Source organism: Beta vulgaris, chromosome 6, assembly GCF_026745355.1.
Source record: "Beta vulgaris subsp. vulgaris cultivar EL10 chromosome 6, EL10.2, whole genome shotgun sequence".
Classification (NCBI taxonomy): domain Eukaryota; kingdom Viridiplantae; phylum Streptophyta; class Magnoliopsida; order Caryophyllales; family Amaranthaceae; genus Beta; species Beta vulgaris.
The window spans coordinates 26,834,855-26,852,199 of NC_079207.1; the positions used below are offsets into that span (position 1 = coordinate 26,834,855).

The 17,345-nt window shown below is 33.8% G+C and overlaps 1 protein-coding gene across 1 annotated transcript; it reads right to left on the reverse strand.

Moving 5' to 3' along the window:
- Positions 1–3: 3 nt before the first annotated feature.
- LOC125498785 (uncharacterized) lies at positions 4–1,338 on the reverse strand. Its single transcript, XM_048647064.1, has 5 exons — positions 1,132–1,338; positions 757–941; positions 553–675; positions 397–468; positions 4–301 (listed from the first exon to the last, which is right to left on the reverse strand). Exons 1-5 carry the CDS (start codon positions 1,336–1,338, stop codon positions 4–6), a joined length of 885 nt encoding a protein of 294 aa, XP_048503021.1.
- Between the last annotated feature and the right edge of the window lie 16,007 nt (positions 1,339–17,345).

The following is a 17,345-nucleotide window of genomic DNA, read 5'->3' on the forward strand; positions in this document are numbered from 1 at the left end:
AATCTATCTCACACCTAGCCCGCCTTGTTGTCTTGGAGTGCAAACCTTCTGCGAAGCAACATTTCCAGGCTTTCTGCTCCCTTGCTCCCCACACCAAAGAAAAGATTTATAAATCTTCTCAATTTCCTTGAGAATGTACTTGTGTAGTATAAATATTTGTGCCCAATATATGTGTATGCTCAATGAAACTAAGTTTATGAGCTGGAGTCTAGCATCATAAGAAAGATCTCTATTGCTCCAGGCATCGAATCTTGCTCGCATCTTCTCAATGCTCCCATTACATTCTGCAACTAGAATCTTCCTGGCACATATGGGGACTCCCAAATATTTCAAAGGGAGAGTATTGTGGTTAAACCTAGTTTCATTCTTGATCCTTTGAATCACATCCACACTTACCGGAGCTCTGATTTGCTCTCACCAATTTGCAACCCAGAAGAGGAAGAAAAAAGCTTAAAAGTTTGGAGCATACTGTAAACAGTAGGGTTTTACCAGCACAACACAATATAACATCATCTGCAAAAGTCCATGCAATTTAGTTTGATCGGCTTACACCTTGGATGATACTTGAAATGAGCATGGGATTCAAGCTTTCTCATCAATCTGGAAAGATATTCCATGCAGATTACAAAGAGAAATAAGGAGATGGGATCCCCTTGTCTGAATCCTCTCTTAGATCTGAAAAATCCATTAAGTGAGCCATCAAACATAAGAGAGAATGTTTGAGTCCTAGCACATACCATAACAAACTTTACAAACCTTTTAGAGAATTTTAAAGCATACATTATCTCTTCTAAAAAGTCCCAGTCAATTGTATTATATGCTTTTTTCATGTGTAATTTCATTATATAACTCTCTTTCACTTTTTTCCTACCATACTGTCTCACTAAATCCTGACACACCATTATATTATGAACAATAAATCTCTCCTTCACAAAAGCACCCTGATTTTCAGCAATTTTATCAGGTAAACCAAAGCTTAATCTAGTACATATTATTTTTGTTATGCATTTGTAAAGGGTATTGTAGCATGCTATAAACCTAAACTCCATTACAGAGCTAGGATATGACACTTTAGGGTAGAAGAGTTTATGTGCTAGTATTAATTATACCAACAATTTTCTTGAATTAAACACATTGAGAATAGCTTGTGTTACTCATCTCCTGTAATCTGCCAAGTATCTCTGAAGAATTGTGAGCCAAAGCCATCAGGTCTAGGAACCTTGTCTCCTGGAACTGAGAATAAGGCTTTTTCATTTCATCTGCAGTATATGGTTTGTCAAGCAATTGATCATGCTCACTAGTGAGCACAGGCCCCATTTCAATAACTTCATTCTTCATTTTTTTCTATCTTGTAGCTCAGAACCTAAGAGGTGCTTAGCCTCATTTACAACAGTAATATCCTCTTTCCAAATGTTATCTTTATCATTGATGGCATACACTGTATTCTTCAGTCTTCTAGCTCTAGTTGAGTGATGGAGGAGAGCAGAGTTCTAATCGCTATCTTTACATCATTGCATCTTTTCCTTTTGACTCAAGAAAGACAAATTGGGTTTATGAGTCCTTTTACACCACTAGTAGAATAAATGCTATTTGCTGCAGTTAAAAAGTGCCCTATTGTTGCGGTTTTGGGCGCGCAGCAATTAAGGGGGCAGCAATAGGTATTAATTACATTGCTGCGGTTTTTAGGCCAAATCGCAACAATATTATAATTTTTTATCTGATTAACACGTAATATTGCTGCGGTTTCTGGCCCAAAACCGCAGCAATCGGTCATAGTACAGCTAAAAAAATTTTTTTTTCTTTATTTTGTAATGAAATTTGAAATATTAAAACTAGACCATCAATTCAATATGAAATGACATTTTATACTCAACAACCAAATGAGTAGATAACTTATAATCCAAAAAGAATAACTAAAAGATGAAAAAACAGACTATAAAATTATATAAACTAACATAGAATTTCTGTTACATAGCAACAACAACGATTCTCTAAAATTACATAGCAATAACAGCCTATAAAATAATAGAGGAATCAAAAAAATACAGAAGTGATAAAAGATCCGGCGGTTGGCCGACAAAAATACAGAATTAAAAAAAATACAGAAGTAAAGTAATATTAAAAAAAAATACAGAATATTAAAAAAAAAATACAGAAGTAACAATTACATTAATGTATCTTTTAGTAATAAAAATACAGAAGTAAAGTAATATTAAAAAAATGAAGTAAAGTAATATTACTTCTGTATCTTTTAGTTATTACATAAAAATACAGAAGTGACAAAAAATACAGAAGTAATAAATGAGGAATTTAAACAAATAACGAAAACCACAACAACGCCAACGGTGGACGGCGATGGCGCCGGTTAGGTGAAAGACGAGAAAAACGAAAAGAAAATCAGATCTAAAAAATCTACCAACAAATCTAAAAAATGAAAAAAAAACTGAAAAAAGGAAATAAAAAGCAAAAACGAAAAAAACTGAAGAAGAATGACGAAGGCTTCGTCGAACACTCTGGTCGCGTTGAACATGGGAGGCGAAGGTTGACGATGAAGAGATGAAGAGAGGTTGAGAGTGGCTTCGTCGCGTCGCTGCTCCGTTCGAAGGATGACGGGCTTCGTCGCGCCGCTGCTTCGTTCGAAGGCTGACGGGCTTCGTCGCGCCGCTGCTCCATTGGAAGGATGACGGGAGGCTGAGAGATGAGAGAGATGAGAGAGATGAAGAGAGATGAGAGAGATGGTTGAGATGGGTTGAGAGGCTGGCAGAGAAGTGCGTTTAAGGTTGAGAGGCTGAGAGAGGCTGCTTGTGAGTGTAAGAGAGGAAAAGTGAGGGGGAAAACCCTAATTGCTGGGTTTTATATTTTTTTTAAATGATATTGCTGCGGTTTCTGACAAGAACCGCAGCAATATGCTAAAATATTATTTTTGAATATTATTTTAATATATTGCTGCGGTTCTTTATATAAACCGCAACAATATATTATGTCTAATAATCGATTTTTTTCAATTTTTTTTATGTTGATACAATATTGTTGCGATTTTAGGTAGAAACCGCAGCAATATCTTTATTTTATGTTTTATATTTATTTTTACGTGATATATTGCTGTGAATGGGTAAACCGCAGCAATACCACCGCAGCAATAAGCAATTATTCTACTAGTGTACTGATCTATTGCATTCTTTGCACTAAACCTAAGATGTAAGTTAGCAGGATCTCTTTGTAAACTCCCTTGGCTTGTGATCATTTTTTTGTAAGTCTGAATATCTCTACAATAAATATCTAAGAAACCTTCAAGATGAATCTGCTTGAGAGCAGCTTTCACTTTCTTCAAATTATTCACAATTATGTACATGGGAGTACCATGAACCTGCTCATGCCAACAGCTAGAAACTAACTCTTCAAAATTTGGAGCACTACTCCACATTTTAATGTACTTAAATGGGTGTTTACCAATGTTAACAACTGGCTACACTGCAATTACCACTAGTGAATGATCAAATTGTCCCGCAGGTAAGTAATGTGCAGCTGCATTTGAGAAAGCATCACGCTAACTCTGGTTCATCATAACTCTCTCAAGCTTACAGAATATTATATGCTCTCCATGCTGCTTGTTATTCCACGTAAATATACTCCATGTACTAGTAATATCCTTAATTCCACACTTATGCACACATTCATGCAGTCTATAAACTTCTTGAGGTCTCATAATAGAACCTACTCTTTCATCAGTATGCAGAACACAGTTATAATCCCCAACAAGAAGCCATGGCTTCTGAATATGCACGGCTAAATTTTTAAGATTCTGCCAAGCTTGCTCTCTAACAGCAACATCATTTGATGTATATATAATATAACAAGCAAAAGACAACCCATTCATAGGTAAAATTTAACAATGAATCATCTGGCTAGAACAAGCCACAATATTAACATGGAATGACGTCGGATTCTAAGCTATTACAATTCAACTACCTTTATGAAAAGATGAATTAGAAGTAAAACACAGTCCTTGAAACAAACTAAGATAAAGCTTACCCATATTATGATCTTTGACCTTAGTCTCTAGAAGGCCAACAAAACCAACATTTCTCTGATTAATGAAATTCTTCACCTATTTATGCTTCTGCTAGTTGTTGACCCCCCTCACATACCATATGACAAATCAATCCATTATTTCCAAATGGTTGGCCCCCTCCTGTATCCTGGACCTCCACTGAAACACAGTTCACCACACTACAATCATAACTATATTTCCATCTTCATTTATATCATTGCCCTCATTTTGTGATGAAGCATGACCACCAGTTATAGTATTGTCATCCCCTAGCTCCTCCAAAATATCAAAATTATTCTATGTATCTACAGCCTTTGGGCTTGAAAGACTCCTTCTAGCAGGATTCCTTGCTGGTTGAAACTCATCATGTTGAGGCTCTGCTTCTCTGTTTTGAACCCTTGTAACTGCAACATTTCGTTATGGTTTCCCACCAGGCCTGTCATTACCCTCGTTTGGTCTTCATTCCTACCTCGTTTTGCCTTAGTGGACTTACTTGCTTCATTCCCCATACCCTTACCATTTTTACATTTGATCGGTTTTCATTCATAATACACCTCAACAATAGTTAACATGTCCTTTTCATTGATGAATTTCAATTCATCTAGGAATTTTTGATCAATTTGGACTTCTATCATTGCACGAGCATATTACATTGCCTCCTACTAGTAGCTTGATCAAGTTTAATCAATCTACCAAGTAGTTTTAGAATCTTTTCCAGACAAGGAAACCCCCAATATTCAAAATCTAATGTCAATTGAACCCATATTGGAAGTGTTTTAATGTTTTCCTTGCACATATCCACATGTGCAGTCCATGGTTTCACAATTATGGGTTCACTATAAAAGAAAGTAGCATTTCCGGCCAATACCCCATCCCTTTTCTCCATAGATCTAAATCTCACCACATATATTCCTTTCTTCACTACTGCTACCTTATCCACCTTTTTATCTTTCCAGAATCTCCTGATAAATCCTTCCATTACATGTACTGGGGGATTCCCACCTATAATCCCCCGTAAATTTACAAATTTTCTTAATATAATTTAATTTATTGTTATATAAATTTCAATATATTTTAGTATTTAAATAATTTATTTCTTAAAACGTTGACTTTTTGAAAGTCAAAGGAATTATTTTAACGATTTAAAAAAGTTAAACATTTTGTCTAGTCATGCTTTGAAAAATATTGGAAAAGCTTAAAACACGTTTCGGATTGTAAAATGGATTTTAGTTGGGTATGAGGAACCTAAACACTCAATTCATCAATCATTAAACTCTAGTTTGAGCCCAATCACCTTTTTTTAGGCCCGCAAGGGGAACCTATATAATCCCCTAAAATCCCAAATATTTCCCACACAACTTAATTTTTACTCTCTTCGTCCTTAAAGATTTCAGTTCTCTCTCCTCTTTTTTTCTTTCTTTTATTTTAATGCGAAGTTTATATTTTAAAGATTTGTTTTAATATGATTATGTTAAAAAGTTATAGTTTGATCATTTAATTATGAATCTAATATTATATACTTTAATATGTTTGAATTGGATTTTTAATTATCAAAGGATGGATTTTTATGGTTTTATAATTGGAAAATCATAGTAATATATTATAGTTTATGAAATTGAGTATTCTTAAGATTTTAAATATGTTTATGTATGTTTAAAAAGAATTATAATATGTGATATGTTGCTGAAAATTTGAAAATAGTATTGTTGATGGAGTATTTGTGAGTTAAACATGGGTTTTTGAGAGTTTTTAACAACTAGTGTAGTAGTACTATACTAGTAGGTTTAATAATCAAGTTTTAATGATGGGAAAGGTTTTTAAACACTCTTAGAAGGGTTTTAAAGTATTTTATTATTGCTGTAAAGTTATAAGGGATTGATTGTGGATTTATATTGATTGTTTTAGGCGGACAATTCTCTTTAGGTAACTTTGAAGGTTATAAACGTGGCCTCTCGTTTTGTCCAAACAAGGTACGTACATGCCTATATGTTGATTAAATTAGTATCATGATTCTCAGGATGAGAATTATGTAGTATAGTGTGTAGGGAACTATTTTTAGTTCATATGTGATTTCTATTAAAGTTGGATTTTGCATGTTTTATGCTGTTATGTGAAATATATTGGTTGTGATTTTTTATATTATGTTTGTAAGGAAGATTGATGCAAGCATATGGGATCTGAGATCTTTATTTTACTAATTCACATGAGAGATTAATATTTATGTTGGTTTGGATCATGTTAAAATCATGTTGTTGCCTTTTGATTATTTAATTACTTTATGAGGATCGAGAGCCTTATTTGGTAAGTGGATTTAATACCTATGAAATGTTGGTTGGTTGTTGACTTGGTCCAGTTAATAAACGAAGGTTATGAATTAAATTTGGAATTAATCTTGAGCTGTTAAGTTGTTGTTGATCACCTTATCTAATCCTAAGATAGAAATGGAAGTGTATGATTTTTTAATGATTATATTTATCCAACTAATGAGTCATAACAAGTGAATAAATTATTAATCATGTAAAGTGAAACCTGGATAGCCATAGCTTTAGATTTGTGCACGTCTAAAGTGTTGGACAAGTATGAGTTGGAGTACATGGTGGTAGCCCATGGCTTTTCATGGGACCGGATTGATTACCGTGTCCTATTTTTATTTAAAAGTTTCCTCGATATCATAGGTCAGGGGGGTATGAAGTTGCGCCCGTATTTTGTATTCTAGATAGAAGACTGGTTTTGGTTTAAATAACTAGTTCCATTGACTTTTGCATCTAAATTAATTGATCTATTAGTTGTGAAGTTTAATTCAATAAAATTAGTGTGCAATGTTGTTTCATTATTATATATATCCCTACTTATTATTTATTAGTATTATGTTAGGATTATTTATTTATTTATTATGTAGTACTTAGCTTTGTTTATTACGTGCTTTGTGTGTATATGTTGATCATAGCTATGCCTTATTGATCCTGTGATGACTCATTTGGTGGGCAGTCGATAGGGATCAATAGTGCATCGTCCATTACAAGTTTAAAGATGATGTATCATGGGTTCAGGATTGGAGAGCTTGTGTTGACCATATATTCCTTTTGACTTCATACTTTTCATCTTTTTCTTTGACTATTGTAGTTGACTTTGACTTATGAGGTTGACTTTGTCTTTTGTTGGTTAGAGTTGACTTTTTGGTTGACTAAGTTTTATTTTCAAATTTTATTTATTATATTTTCCGCTTCAAAATTTTGAATAAGGCGATACGTTATCACACTGCAATAATACTTTGATGGTTTTCTATGTTTTATATTAAAAAGGTATTTTGGAAAATATAAAATTGTCAGGGTGTTACAAATTGGTATCAGAGCTTTAAGTTTTATTGGCCTTTCGTGCTAACTTTAAATTTTTTAGGCGCCTAACTAGCTAGTTACTTAAAATGAATTTCTTAGAAACTGAGCTCCTACTTATTCGTTGGTTCAAATTACTTTTCGAAAATCTTTGAATACAAGATTTTAAATATTATTTTGAGGTACGAAATAATAATAATTATTATTTTATTTCATTCGAAATTTTGAACTTCTTTTTGTATTATTTAAATACATCAATTTTATTTGTATTTCTTTGTTATTTTGTGAGAGATGGATAGTATAGGGAGCACATATGTGATAGTAATATGGATTTTTTAACTAGAATAATAGAAACTTTTGGCCGTTCTCTCGCAATAATACAAACTTTTGATTTTTTTTAATAATACAAACTCTTGGTCAAAATTCCTCCTGTAGGGCAATACCGGTTGTTAACTTGTTGTAGAAGGTAGTAAGCTGAGGTGGTTCAGGTGGGTGGGGGGTTGGGGCAGGAGGGAGAAAGAAGAAATATCATTTTGTAATTTTTTTGGCATGTTTTACCGATTACAAGTTAACTTGACCTACTAGAGGAATTATAATGTAAAGTTTGTATTATTGAAAAAAGATCAAAAGTTCGTATTGTTGCGAGACAACAGAAAAAAGTTTGCATTATTGCAGTTAAAAAATCCTAAAAATATTATATGTCTGCATTAAATAGTTAGTTCAACATGATTATACTTTTCTTCCCTACAAATTATTAATGTTATTCTTATACTTTATATTGTTGATTATTCTTACTTATTGTTTATTTAGGGGATTATATGCTAACTGATAGTATTATTTATTTATAGATGTTGTATCCTTCAGTAAACGGACCTAGAGATATGACCGATAGGGAAGCTACTAGAGTAGGAAGCTACTAGAACCCTATATTACTAAGTGATGATCAGGATGATGGAGGATATGAGTTTGACTATAATAGCTATACTAGCCTAGAAGCCATCATGCGTAGGATCCTAAGAGTAGGTATGCCAGATAGTGACGATGACTTTCTCCATGATTTTGACCGTGATAGGAGACAGACCAGGATGGACATCTACCGTGTCGTTATGAGACCTGAGAGTGATTCTGAGTCAGAAGAGGATGATCCTCAACCTAAGAAGATGCGCAGATCAACGAGATTTAGAAGATATGTCTATTATAATACTGGGGACCTTAAAATTTTGAAGATGAGGTTTCACTCTAGAGAGGTAGAAGAAATCAAAGGATAAGACTGATAATGTATCTTCTCATACTACTTACCTATGTATTTATGCTTTGAGAATAATGTTGAATAATTAGTCATGCAATGGTTTAAATATAATTTTAGCACCTTTACTTTGTTTTAGGAGGATTTCAATATTATGGTTTGGAAAAAAAAAATTACTAGCACCTTTTGAGGAATAAAAAGGCAAATATTTTGTTATCCAAGTGAAAAAAAATATATTTTCGCATGAGAATGGGAACATTTTCATTTATTTGCTATGATTGAATTTTTTTTATTGATCCTCACATGTGGATTCTTAATGTGAATATTCTCATGGATGGTTAAACTACCTTGGGAGTTGGTACTAGATCACCCCTTGGACGCTCAAATCAAATGTGATCACGGTAAAGAGAGAATGCAGTAATTGTAGAGAGAGATGCTCTACCATTTGGCAGGTTAAAATTGAATACCTATTCATTGATGAGATTGGTGCTATTTATACTATTGGGAATTTGCAGACAAGCAACCTTGATAAGATGGGTCTTGCTTAGGGTAAGTGGTTTTGTTTTGTTTTCAGGTAGCCATCTTTTCCAGCCTTTTGAATGCTTCCCAAGCCTCTGAGTTTAGGTCAACTTCTCGGTGAGACCCACAACTGCCACTTGTCTTGAAAATGGGTGGGTTCTCATCGTATATTAGGTTGATCCTTTATTGAGCCTAATCAATCAATGGCAGATTATTGTTAGGGGGGTGTGGGAACCTGGCCCCCATTAGTTATTTAACATCGAATAACAACTTGCCTGCAATATAATATATGACATGCAAGTTGGCACACTGGAAATTGGATAGGATGCAAAGCAACATTGCAAACTTGACAGGGTTCGACCCCAGTTGAAAGCAAAGTTTAGTGCATTGTTTTTCTACTTTTCAAATTCTCTAATTTATTCATTTGAATGCCCTTTTCCTTTTTCTTTTGCTCCCTATATCTCTGGCCATTTGTTGTTATGTTAGTATCCTTTTCTTTTTATTTTCCAATTTCAATAACTACTTTTTTCTTTAAATTATTCCTAAAACCCATAAAATTAAGTGTAACTCGCTTGCTTTTGTTTTCGCTGCGATTAAAGAAAGCTATATGATAATTGATTAGTTACTAATGCACCTTTCCTTCAATTTATTAAAAATATGGTCACTGACTTATGTGTTTTTTTATCAATTACTTCAAGTTTAGATAATTATCAAACAAATAAATGGAAAAACTTGTCTAAAAATTTAAGGATTGAGATTTAGAACAATTACATTAGCTACACCTTTCTTATAGCCATTAATAATAGTTTATTTAAACTTCGTTATGCTTCTATTAGTTTTTTATTTATAATTTAAGATTTTGCGATTAACTTTTTATTTGTCTATTCGACCCCTTTAAAATAGTTGGTCAAGATCCGCCGCTGTAAATAATTCCCAAGCATTCTTTTATTGCTTGATTAATGTCCTTACGGAAGCTAAGAACAAGAGATAAAGTAGCTGTTAGAATTTAATTTGTTAAGACAGTACTAGTCTTTTGTCTGCTGATCAGGGTAATGATACATGCCTCCATGTGTTCTTCATATGTCAATGTAGCACCAGAATCTGCTCAAGGGTCATCTCATGGTTGATTTTTGAAAACTATAGCTCCTGGTAATCTTTACACTTCATGGAAGAATTGGGGCAGAAAGTATAGAAGCAAGTGAAGAAAACAAGTTTTCTAGTTATGGCACTATAGCAGCTACTGTCTACCAAATCTGGAGAGGAAGAAACCATTCTTTTTTGTATGATGTTGTCTTGTGGCTAAATCAGGTTAAAAAAGCCATAAAGATTGATGTTTGCAATAGAGCGAGAACTGCTTTGTATGTGCAAATGGTCTGATGTGGACAAAAATTATATTCAAAATCTAGTTTATTTGTTTCGGATGTAATCTGGTTGTTTTGATTTAGTAATGTCTTGTACTACTACTGTAGTAGGATCTATGTTGGATGTTGGTTTTCCTTTCTTTTTGGTAAAATATCATCCATTTAAAAAAAAAAAATACGCACTTCCTCTTTTCTATAATAATTACAAACATACTACCTCCGGTCTTTGTCTCTTTACCCGTATACCTTTTTGGGATGTTCCTTATTATTTTACCCATTTTTTGTTTCTATTTTTGGAATGGGACCACTAACATTGCATCATATATAAATTCCACTTTAACATAAATTTATAATTTCTCTTTTCGTCTTTGTCCCACAACATTGTTTATCCTAAAACTTTATGCAAAAGAAACACGTAAACTAACAAAGACCGGGGGGACTGTTCCATTGGCATATTCTTTTAAAAACTCATGAAAAAGGAGAGAGATATGAAAATTAGGACCCATGTGAAAGGAGAAAGATAGACATAGGATATTACCAAATAAGAAGATGTTACAATTAATATGTAACTTCCAATAAGGGAAACGTGACAATTGAAAAAGAACGGAGAAAGTATGACTAAACATGCAAAGTGTATAATATCGATTCATTTAGGTGTTATTTTAATTTATTTTTATAACGAACAATTTATTATTCGTTATGATTTGTTTCATATATTATTGTACTACTATTATTAGCATTGTGTTTTTTTTTCGCCAAGTAAGAATTAGTATAAACAACCAAATATTTACAACCTACACTTTTCAAGTCATGAGCAGTCCAACTAGGTTTGCCCCCTCATCAAATAATGAAGTAAACAAAACTGTTATACAAACATTCTGTTTACATAAATACATTTTCTATCCACCTCTTTTCCCTTTGAGAGGAAGAACTAACTTTACCCTCGTCTGAATTTGCTCTTTTAATCTTTTAATGATAACTTACAGTCACCAAACCACTTGATTCTAGACTTCTTCATTTCGAACCCACCAAATGAAATAGACTAATCTGCTAAACACAGCAGCCAAAATCCTTTTGTGAAGCCCAATTCTACTACTGTTATGAAAAAAGAAAATTTGCCTTTGGAACATATTATGTATCAAATGAAGGTGTATCCAATTCTTAACCATCTGCAGGCATTATGTAGCATAACTACACTGAAAAAATAGATGGTTCTGAGACTCGGTACCATTTGCACAAAGCATACATCCATCTGACTCAACCACACCCACTTGAACCAAGATATTTGCAGTTCTTTGTCTTTGATGCATTGCCAGCTAGCTTATCAGTATATGCTTTGCAATAACTATTTTATTCCATATTATTTTATCCTAGTGAATTACCTCATTTGACCCTCTCATCTTGTAGTAGATACCTTTGATGTTAAAATTAGGCATTTCATTGAATTCCTGCTGTGTATACAACACCTTGATTTCATCCTTGATCTTGCATAATTACTTCCAATAGCATCAACAATCTTGTGGTGGTTCATAATTTCACCACTCTTTGTTTTTAAGGTACACTTCATGTACCCACTTCGCTCACAAGCTATCTTGTTTTGTATAAACAGCCAATACATATTTTGCAAGGGCAGCTTTGTTCCAACTCTGAATCTATCTCACACCTAGCCCGCCTTGTTGTCTTGGAGTGATAACCTTCTGCTAAGCAACATTTCCAGGCTTTCTGCTCCCTTGCTCCTCACTCCAATGAAAAGATCTATAAATCTTCTCAATTTCCTTGAGAATGTACTAGTGTAGAATAAATATTTGTGCCCAATATATGTGTATGCTCAATGAAACTAAGTTTAGAGTTGGAGTCTAGCATCATAAGAAATATTTCTATTGGTCCAGGCATCAAATCTTGCTCGTATCTTCTCAATCATACCATTACATTCTGCAACTATAATCTTCCTTGCACATATGGGGACTCCCGAATATTTCAAAGGGAGAGTATTATGGTTAAAAATAGTTTCATTCTTGATCCTTTGAATCACATCCACACTTACCCAAGCTCTGATTTGCTCTCACCAATTTGCAACCCAGAAGAGGAAGAAAAAAGCTTAAAAGCTTGGAGCATATTGTAAACAGTATTGTAATTACAAGCACAACACAATATAACATCATCTGCAAAGATCATGTGATTTATCTGCGTACACCCTGGATGATACTTGAAATGAGCATGGGATTCAAGCTTTCTCATCAATATGGAAAGATATTCCACGCAGATTACAAAGAGCAATAGGGAGATGGGATCCCCTTTTCTGAATCCTCTCTTAGATCTAATAAATGCATTAAGTTGAGCCATCAATCATAAGAGAGAATGTTGGAGTCCTAGCACATACCATTACAAACTTTACAAACTTTTCTAAGAACTTTTAAAGCACACATTATCTCTTCTAAAAAGTCCCAGTCAATTGTATCATATGCTTTTTTCATGTGTAATTTCATTATACAACTCTTTTTCGCATTTTTCCTACCTTTGTGTCTCACTAAATCCTGACACACCATTATATTATGAACAATAAATCTCTCCTTCACAAAGCACCCTGATTTTAAGCAATTTTATCAGGTAAACCTAAGCTTAATCTATTACAGATTATATTTGTTATGCATTTGTAAAGGGTATTGTAGCATGCTATAAACCTAAACTCCATTACAGAGCTAGGACATGACACTTTAGGGTAGAAGAGTTTATGTGCTAGTATTTAATTATATCAGCAATTTTCTTGAATTAAACACATTGAGAATAGCTTGTGTTACTCATCTCCTGTAATCTGCCAAGTATCTCCGACGAATTGTGAGCCAAAGCCATCAGGTCTAGGAACCTTGTCTCCTGGAACTGAGAATAAGGCTTTTTTCACTTCATCTGCAGTATATGGTCTGTCAAGCAATTGATCATGCTCACTAGTGAGCACATGCCCCATTTCAATAACTTCGTTCTTCTTTTTTTTCTATCTTGTAGCTCAGAACTTAAGAGGTGCTTAGCCTCATTTACAGCAGTAATATCCTCGTTCCAAATGTCATTTTTATCGTTGATGGCATACAATGTATTCTTCAGTCTTGTAGCTCTAATTGACTGATGGAGGAAAGCAGAGTTCTCATCGCTATCTTTACACCATTGCATCTTTTCCTTTTGACTCAAGAAAGACAAATTGGGTTTATGAGTCCTTTTATACTGATCTATTGCATTCTTTGCACTCAACCTCAGATGTAAGTTAGTAGGATCTCTTTGTAAACTTTCGTGGCTTGTGATCATTTTTTGTAAGTCTGAATATCTCTACAATTAATATCTAAGAAACCTTCAAGATGAAGCTGCTTGATAGCAGCTTTCACTTTCTTCAATTTATTCACAATAATGTACATGGGAGTACCATGAACCTGCTCATGCTAATAGCTAGAAACTAACTCTTCAAAATTTGGAGCACTACTCCACATTTTAAAGTACTTAAATGGGTGTTTACCAATGTCAACAACTGGCTACACTGCAATTACCACTAGTCAATGATCAAATTATCCCGCAGGTAAGTAATGTGCAGCTGCATTTGAGAAAGCATCATGCCAACTCTGGTTCATCATGGCTCTATCAAGCTTACAAAAAATTATATGCTATCCTTGCTGCTTGTTATTCCACGTAAATTTACTCCATGTACTAGTAATATCCTGAATTCCACACTTATAAACACATTCCTGCAGTCTATAAACCTCTTGAGGTCTCATAACAGAACCTACTCTTTCATCAGTATGTAGAACACAGTTATAATCCCTAACAACAAGCCATGGCTTCTGAATATCACAGCTAAATTTTCAAGATCCTACGAAGCTAGCTCTCTAACAGCAACATCATTTTATGCATATATAATATAACAAGCAAAAGACAACCCATTCATAGGTCAAATTTCACAATGAATCATCTGGCTAGAACAAACCACAATATTAACATGGAATGACTTAGGTTTCCAAGCTATTACAATTCGACCACCTTTATGAAAAGATAAATTAGAAGTAAAACACCATCCTTGAAACAAACTAAGATAAAGCTTGCCCATATTATGCGCTTTGACCTTAGTCTCCACAAGGCCAACAAAACCAACATTTCTCTGATTGATGACATTGTTCACCTATTTATGCTTCTGCTAGTTGTTGACACCCCTCACATACCATATGACAAATCAATCCATTATTTCCAAATGGTTGGCCCCCTCCTGTATCCTGGACCTCCACTGAAACACAGTTCACCACACTTACAATCATAACTATATTTCCATCTTCATTTATATCATTGCCCTCATTCTGTGATGAAGCATGATCACCAGTTACAGTATTGTCATCCCATGGCTCCTCCAAAACTTTGAAATTATTCTATGTATCTACAGCCTTTGGGCTTGAAAGAATCCTCCAAGCAGGATTCCTTACTGGTTAAAACTCATCATGTTGAGGCTCTGCTTCTCTATTTTGAACCCCTGTAACTGTAGCATTCCGTTGTGGTCTCCACTAGGCCTGTCATTACCCTCGTTTGGTCTTCATTCCAGCCTCACTTTGCCTTAGTGCACTTACTTGCTTCATGCCCCATACCCTTACAATTTTTACATTTGATCGGTTTCCATTCATATTACACCTCAATAGTAGTTAACATGTCCTTTTTCATTCATGAATTTCAATTCATCTAGGAACTTTTGATCAATTTGGACTTCTATCATTGCACGAGCATATTGTATTGCCTCCTACTAGTAGCTTGATCAAGTTTAATCAATCTACCAAGTGGTTTTACAATCTTTTCCAGACAAGGAAACCCCAATATTCAAAATCTAATGTCAATTGAACCCATATTGGAAGTGTTTTGATGTTTTCCTTGCACATATCCACATGTGTAGTCCATGGTTTCACAATCATGGGTTCATTATCAAAGAAAGTAGCATTACCAGCCAATACCCCAACCCTTTTCTCCATAGATCTAAATCTCACCACATATATTCCTTTCTTCACTACTGCTACCTTATCCATCCCTTTATCTTTCCATAATCTCCTGATAAATCCTTCCATTACATGTACTAGGGGATTCACACCTGTAGTCCCCTGTAAATTTACAAATTTTCTAAATATAAATTAATTTATAGTTATATAAATTTCAATATATTTTAATATTTAAATGATTTGTTTCTTAAAATGTTGACTATTTGAAAGTCAAAGGAATTATTCTAACGATTTAAAGAAGTTAAACATTTTGTCTAGTCATGCTTTGAAAAATATTTGAAAAGGTAAAAACACATTTTGGATTGTGAAAAGGATTTTAATTGGGTATGAGGAACACAAACACTCAATTCATCAATGATTAAACTCTAGTTTGAGCCCAATCACCTTTTTCTAAGCCCGCAAGGGGAACCTATATAAACCCCCAAAACCCCAAATATTTCCCACACAACTTTATTTTCTTTCTCTTCCTCCCCAAAGATTTCAGTTCTCTCTCCTCTCTTTTTCTTTTCTTTTTCTCTCGGTGTCTTCCTCCTCACATTGGATCACCGGCGACTGCCAGCGTTGCCAACGCTGTCCGTGGCTATTGTCGGCGTCCTCCCTCCTCTTCTTTTGTTGGTTGTTATTTTCTTGCTCCTCAAGTTTTTATTTTGAAGCAAATTTTATATTTTCAAGACTTGTTTTAATATGATTATGTTTAAAAGTTATAGTTTGATGATTTAATTATGAATCTAATATTATATACTTTGTGTAGTAAAGAAATAAAAATTCAGATTTATTTATTATGTTTGAATTGGATTTTTAATTATTAAAGCGTGGATTTTTAGGGTTTTATAGTTAGAAAATCAAAGTAGTATATTATAGTTTATGAAATTGAGTATTCTTATGATTTTAAATATGTTTTAAGTATGTTTAAAAAGAGATTTAATATGTTGTATGTTGCTGGAAATTTGAGAAGAGTATTGTTGATGGAGTATTTATGAGTTAAATATGGGTTTTTATTAGAGTTTTTAACAACTAGTGTAGTAGTACTATACTAGGAGGTTATAATAATCAAGTTTTAAAGATGGGAAAGGTTTTAAAACACTCTTAGAAGGGGTTCAAAGTATTTTATTATTGCTGTAAATTTTTAAGGGGATTGATTGTGGATTTATATTGGTTGTTTTAGGCAAATAAATTTTTTTAGGCGATTTTTAAGGTTGTGAAAGTGGCCGCTCGATTTGTCTACGCAAGGTACATACTTTCCTATGTGTTGATTGAAATCGTATTATGATTCTAAAGATAATAATTATGTAGTATCATGTATAGGGAACTACTTTTAGTTCATATGTGATTTCTATTAAAGTTTGATTTGCATTTTTTATGTTGTTGTGTGACACATGTTGGTTGGGATTTTTATATTATATTTTTATGGAATATTGATGCAAGCATATGGGATTTGGGAACTTTAATTTATTAATTCACATGAGGGATTAATATTTATGTTTGTTTGGATCATGATTGAATTATGTTGTTCCCTTTTGATTATTTAATTACACTATGAGGACCGATAGTCTTATTTGGTAGGTGGATTTAATACCTATGAAAGGAGCAGCGAAGACAATCACTCTGACGTGAGGTTGGAGAAAAGTCAAACCGCAACTGAAGTACAATGTAAACGAGTGACAAAGTGAGACAATGCATGATTATTAATGTAGATTAATACATAAAAATTTCAAAAACAACACAAAAAATACATACATTGCTGGCGAGAATGTGAGAGAGCACCGACGAGTGTGCGGCGAGTCGACAGCGGCGGCGTGAATGAGAGAAAGCACCAGCGACGTGAAG